This window comes from Chrysochloris asiatica, unplaced genomic scaffold, assembly GCF_000296735.1.
Source record: "Chrysochloris asiatica unplaced genomic scaffold, ChrAsi1.0 scaffold00007, whole genome shotgun sequence".
Taxonomy (NCBI): domain Eukaryota; kingdom Metazoa; phylum Chordata; class Mammalia; order Afrosoricida; family Chrysochloridae; genus Chrysochloris; species Chrysochloris asiatica.
In genome coordinates this window covers 23,759,172-23,766,047 of record NW_006408525.1, presented here as the reverse complement: position 1 = coordinate 23,766,047, position 6,876 = coordinate 23,759,172, and the positions used below count along the sequence as shown (strand labels likewise).

The following is a 6,876-nucleotide window of genomic DNA, read 5'->3' as shown; positions in this document are numbered from 1 at the left end:
ACTTGCAGAATGTGCCCTTTGGAGATGTAATTTATTATATATGCCTGAGTGGGTTTTTTTGTTTGTGTGTTTTTTAAAAAAAGCTAAAGTGGATAGAGAGAAATAAAATAAATAAATAAATAAATAAATAAAAGGCAAGGGCTTTCTTATAAATGTCAAACAGGATAAAAAATAAAGCACAAACCCCACATTTAACACAGTTTGTGATTTTTGATAATCTTAAAGGCAAAACTCTACAAGTTTTCTGAGAAAAAAAAAAAATTAAAAACAGGTTGCCTACAAAGTAACAAGTATCACTTAGACTACTCGATAGGAAAACTCAGACGTACGCAGCCAGACTTTCAATGTGGGCCAGTCACTGTTCCTTCCTACACCTCAGTTTCTATCCTCTCTATGGTGTGAGGGATGGGTTGGATGCCCTAAGGCCCCTTCCAGCTCGGCTGCCTTAGGGTTTGGCTCTGGAGGACCAATGCCTCCACATCCTCTGCTGGCCTCTTCCGGTTCTCATCCCTTGACGGACAACACAGTAACACACAGACACTCAGGGATCTTGATGCCGCTGCAAAGCTATGAGAAGAGAGGCGACCAACCTCACACACACGAAGCAACAGTGTGGGCCCCTGAAGGGCACCTGCTCTCTGTCCTGTCCCACCCTATCCCCCCACCTAGGGTAACACTACTGTCCCCGAAACTTCACTGGGACCCGCAGGGTCTCCTGGTTCCCAGGCCAGATCTGCCCCTGCTTCTGCACCCACCTGCCTGTTTCCTAAAGCATGCCTCTCCTTGGAACCCCTTCTGAAAGCACACCTCCACGCACCTTCCCAGGCCTTCGTCTTCCCTCTGACTCTCAATTAGATTAATCCTGGCAGCTCATGAGCCTCCTGATTATCCTACAGGGGGCCCCGGCATCCCATGATGACAGGGATTCTAGGATCCATTCCCGTTTTGTAGTCTATTGCTTCTGAAAGGCATTCGGCATCCCAAAGGCATCCTCTTAAACTGTTAAAGGCTACCCTAAACTCACTCGGACTGAGCAGGGGCCAGGAGCTCACAGGGACATGGGCCTCAGTTCAGAGGGCGCGCATGCACAGAGCAGGCTGCTTACATGCTGGATCAGCGTCTCGACAATCTTGTAGCGATCAGGCATGTGGGTCACCATGTCTGTCATGTTGTCCTCAGACGTCCTCACCAGCGTCGGCCCGAAGACCAAGGCCAGGTTCCGGGGCTCCATCTGGACAGAACAGAGAAGCAGGTCAGGGCCCACACCCCCTCAGGCTCTGACCCCAGCACATCCCAGTCCTCCATCAGGCCTCTGTCGGTCACACAGAGCTGTCCTATTTGCATGGGCATGGCAGTGCTGACCAGATTCTAGCCCTACTCACCCCAGGCCCAGTGGCACCTGTATACCCACACTGGATAGCCCTGAATAGCCAATGCCCTCCGCCCACCCCCAGCAGTGGGAAGCCCTGGAATGGGGACCTGTTAGAGGTCCCACAGGTGTTTCAGGACTGGGAGAAATTCTAAAGTTCTTCTCGTCCCCTTCACAATACAAGGGGTTTCATAAGGAAAATCCCATGCAAGGGATTTGAGTTAGACTGGAGGATAGACTTCCAGGGATTTTGTGGTTCTCTGCCTCTAGAAGACTCAGAAACTCAGGAGAGAGCTTCCAAGGGGCAGTGGGGGTGGGGGGTGGTGAGTGGGGAGAGAATGACCTTTAGGGCAGAGCACAGGCCAGAGGGGCTTTAGAAAATGCTTCTCAAGACCCCAGGCCAGAACCACACCAACCTTGTTTTTCTCTGAGTGATCAGCAATGGTCTTGAGATGGCCCACGAGGAATTTGAGTGTTTCGTAGTAGTGTCCTGGGAGATCCCGGATCTGGGGAGGGACACGGAGCCAGGTTGTTATGCCTGAGGGAGTCTGGAATCTTCCCTCTGTCCTCCCATTTACAGATGGGGAAGCCGAGGCCCAGAGTGGAGAAAGACCTCTTTAAGGTCACAGAGGGAATCGGTGGCACTGGCCTAGCCCACTGCTGCCTCTTGCCTACCAACATCTCTCCTGCCTTACCAGCTTCCGTAGTGTCTTCATCCGCTCCCTTGAGTCTTCAATGCGATTGGCCTCAATGAAGTCATTGTATTTGTCTAGAACACAATGAAGACTCGTTAGAGAGCTGGGGCAGCCCCTTCTCGTAATCTCAGGGTGGGCAGGCCCCAGCTGGGGGATCAGTGCTTTATGACCATACTGTTCCAGTTTTTGGTGCTCCACGGCCTTGTTTGTGTGACTGAGTTCATCACAGTCGTGCCCAGGTATATGACTGGGAAGAAGGAAGACCTGCGCTGTATGGGGACGCTGGCAGGAGGTCCAAGCCCGGTCTCCCGGATACCAAGGTTCAGTGGGTCAGAAGAGAAGGGTCACCAGAAAGGGAGGGCCTTTCCGGCTCTAGACACTCACATACTCCTGTGTCAGGACCTTCCCAACTCCCCTCAAAAGTCCAGAGGGAACTTTACAAATGGAGCTTGATTAAGTTTATTCTAAAATGCGTATGTAAAATTAAATACACAAGAATAACCTAAGGTATTTTTTTTCCTAATGTGGAAGAATATACGTAACCTAAAATTTGCCATGGTAATAACTAATAACCATTTTTTGTAGTTCAGTGGTATGAGCCATATTCACAATCTTGTGTGACCCCCATCACTATAGATCTCCAAAACTTTTTATCACACTATAAGTGCTAGTCGAGAACCGACTCGATGGCACATAACAACAACATATAGGGTCTTCTGAGACTGTATATGTTTTAGGACAAATAGCCTCATCTTTCTCCCACAGAGCATCAACCTTGAAGTTAGGAGCCCAATGCCTAACCCAGAGCACTAGTCCATGTGTGTATACATATACACACCACATATTTGGTTGTCATATTACTGAGTTGTCAGGAGTCAGGAGCTCTGGTAGCATACTGGTTACTGGTTACAAATTGGGCTGCTGATCTCATGGTCAGCAGTTTGAAACTACCAGCAGTTCCGCGGGAGAAAGATGAGGCTTTCTGCTCCTGTAAAGATTTACAGCCTCGGAAACCCTGTACGCGGTTGCTGTGAGTCAGAACCAACTCCACAGCACACAGCAGAAGCAACATTTTTGAGTTGTAGTTCTTTGTATATTCTAGATAGTAAATCTTTATCAGCTATATGATTTCCAAATATTTTCTCCTGTTCTTAGATTGTCTTTTCATTTTCTTGATAATATCCTTTCGTATATAAGAGATTTAAACATTTTTTTGATGAAGTCCAATTTATCTGTTTTGTTGTTATTCAAGCTTTTTGTGTCGTATCTAAGGACCCATTGCTAAACCAAGACCCTGAAGATTTATTCCTGTATTTTCTCCTAAGAATTTTATACTTTTGGTGGTGGTGGTGATGTGCCACGGAGTTGCTTCCGACTCATAGCAACCCTGTACAGGGTTTCCGAGGCTGTCAATCTTTACGGGAGAAAAAAGTCTCACCTTTCTCCTGCAGAACAGCTGGTAGTTTTGAACTGCTGATCTTAGGATTCACAGCCTGATTCGTAATCACTATCTTATAGTTTTAGCTCTTATATTTAAGTCGTTGATCCAATTTGAGCTAATTTTCATATATGTTGTGAGGTAGGGGTATGATTTCACTTTTCTGCAGGTGGAAATACAATTGTCCCAACACCATTTGTTGGAAAGACTATTCCTTTCTCCCAGTGAATGTATTTTATGCCTTGGTTAAAAAAAAAAAAAAAAAATCAATTGGTTTCAGATGTGTCAGGTTTATTTCTGGATTATCTATACATTCGTCTATAGGTTGTTTGGATGACTGTAGCTTTATCATACATGTGACAACAGGATGTGTGAATTCTTCTGTTTTCTTTTTGTAGTTAGTTTCGGCTATTTGGGAACCTTTACAATTCTATATGAACCGACTCAATGGCACTTAACAACAGCAACAACTCCACATTAATTTGAGGACTGGCTTTTCCATTTCTTCAAAAAAAGGCTGTTGGAACTTATGTAGAGATTATATTGAGTCTGTAGATCACTTCAGTCAGTGCTGACAACTTAACACTATTAAGTCTTCTAATACCATGAACACAAGATGTCTTTTCATTTATTTAAGCAATGTTTTATAGTTCTTATTATACAAACCTTTCACTTCCTTGGTTGAATTTACTTGTAAGAATTTTATCCCTTTAGAAACGGAATTGTTCTCTTAATTTGCTTTCAAATTGTTCAGATTACTGGTATATGGGAACGCACTGATTTTTTATGTTTTGATCTTGCATCCTAGAACTTTGCTGAATTTGTCTATTGGCTCTAGTAGCTTTCTTATGGCATCTTCAGGATTTTCTGTATGGAGAATTATATCAATAGAGAGTTTTCTCTATTGATACATACGAATTATATGAATAGAGAGAGTGTTCTTTCTTTCCTGACTCAGGTACCTTTTATTTCCTTTTCCTGCCTAATTTCTCTGGCTAGGACTTCTAGTACTATGTTAAACAGCAGTAGCGACAGTGGGCATCCTTGTCTTGTTCCTGATTTTAGGGAGAAGGTTTTCAGTCTTTCATTATTTAATATAATGTTAGCTATGGGGTTTTGTAAATGTCCTTTATTATGTTGATTGTAATAGTCCTTTTATTCCGAGTTTGTTTAGTGTTTTTATCATAAAAAGCTGTTGGACTTTGTAAATGCCTTTTCTACATCAATTGAGGTGGTTATATGTTGTGTTTTTTCCTTCTTATTAATGTGGTGTATTTTTTCTTATGTTGAACCACCCTTCTTGTTGTTGTTATTGTGAGGTGCGTTGAGTTGGTTCCAACACAGTGCACAACAGACCAGAACACACTCAGTCCTGTGCCAGCCTCACAATTGGTGTCACATCTGAGCCCCCTGTTGCTGCCACCATCCATCTCATTGGGGGTCTTCCTCTTTTTCACTGACTCTTTACTAAGCATGATGTCCTTCTCCTCCAGGGGTTTGTTCCTCCTGACAACATGTTTAACGTACAAGAGACAAAGTCTCAACATCCTTGCTTCAAAGGAACATTCTGGCTGTACTAGTTCCAAGACAGATTTGCTTGCTCTTCTGGTAGTTCAATATTCTTCACCAATACCAATAAGTCAAATGCATCGATTCTTCTAGTCTTCTTATTCACTATCGAACTTTCACATGCACATGAAGCGATTGAAAATAGCATGGCTTGGGTCAGGCGCATCTTAATCCTCAAAGTGACATCTTTACTCTTTAGATTTAAATCTTCTGCAGAAGAGTTCCCTAATGCACTAAATCGTTTGATTTCTTGACTGCTACTTCCATAAGTATTAATTGTGAACCCAAGCAAAATGACATTTTTAACAACTTCAATCTTCTCCTGTTATCATGATGTTATTTATTGGTTCTGTGTATTTAAATTTTCTTCAAATTGAGGTGCAATCAATACTGAAGACTGTAGTCTTTGATCTTTGATTTCAAGTCTTCTTCATTTCCAGCAAGTAAGTTTGTATCATCTGCATTCCTGGAATAAATCCTACTTGGTCATCATGTATAATCCTTTTAATGCTCTGTTGGATTTGATTTGCTAGTATTTGGTTGAGAATGTGAATATCTAGCTTCAGCTGGGAGACTGGCCTGAAATTTTCTTTTCTTATGGTGTCTTTAATTGGTTCAAGGATGTTCTTTAGAAAAAGAATGATACGGGAGGATTTGACTTATCAGATAATGAAACACACTAAAAAGGCAGCGTAACTAACCCTATACAGGGCTGCTATGAGTCAGAACCAACTCGACGGCATTTAACAATAGTAACATCTAAAGCAGTATAATACTAGTGGAGAAAAGGACTGGACAACTATAAGGACAGCAAGGAGGGAAACAGGTCAAGTCAGTGGAATGATTGGCTATTCTTCTGAGGAAGTCATTAATGTCTGTCTCTCATGACACACACAAAAATGTAATCATATCACCATGCTAAATATAAAAACTATCAAAACACTGGGGGGAAAAAAACAAAATAAATTCATAATTCTAAACCCTGCCTAAACATGAGACTTCATTAAAGAAAAATTAACCACTTGGACTACATTTAAAAAATTGTTTTTAATGTCTATGCTGAAAAGGCAAACAGCAGACATAGAGCAAATACTTGAAAATACTAACCAAGAATGAATACCTATACTATACAAAAAGCTCATCTTCTACAAATCAACAAGAAAAAAAGGCAAACATTTAGCAGAAAAACGGGCACAAAGTATAAATAGGCAATTGCTGAGGGATTAGAAAAGGGCAGTGAACCGATGAAAATATATTTAATCTTCTTAGTGATGAAGTAAATGAAAATGAAACCAATAATGAAATACCATCGCCCCTATCAGATTAGCTGTTGTTGTTGTCAGGTGCCATCGAGTCGGACCTGACTCATAGCGACCCCGTGCACAGGAGAACGAAACAATGTCCGATCCTGGGCCAACCTCACTACTGTTGCCACATTTGAGTCCATCAATGCTGCCACCTGGCCAATCCATCTTGTTGGGGGTCTTCCTCATTTTCTCTGACCTTCCATCGTACCAAGCATGATATCCTTTTCTAGCAACTGTTCCCTCCTGACAATATTTCCAAAGTATGAGAGATGAATTTTGGCCATCTTGGCCTCTAAGAAGCACTCTGGCCACACTTCTTCCAAAACAGATCTATTGGTTCTTTTGGCAGTCCATGGCACTTTTAGTACTCTCCTCCCACACCATAATTCAAAGGCATCAATTTTTCTACGATCTTCCTTATTCACTGTCCAGCTTTCGCATCCATACGAGGTTATTGAAAATACCATGGCTTGGGTCAGGCGCACCTTAGTCCTCAAG

The 6,876-nt window shown here is 42.5% G+C and overlaps 1 protein-coding gene across 1 annotated transcript in view; it reads right to left on the bottom strand.

Moving 5' to 3' along the window:
• ARHGAP23 (Rho GTPase activating protein 23) overlaps positions 1-6,876 on the bottom strand; it is an 89,272-nt gene that overhangs the window by 16,112 nt on the left and 66,284 nt on the right. Inside the window, 3 exon segments of the mRNA XM_006832529.1 lie at positions 1,106-1,231; positions 1,786-1,875; positions 2,065-2,138. Of these exon segments, the coding sequence (XP_006832592.1) occupies positions 1,106-1,231; positions 1,786-1,875; positions 2,065-2,138 (290 nt within the window).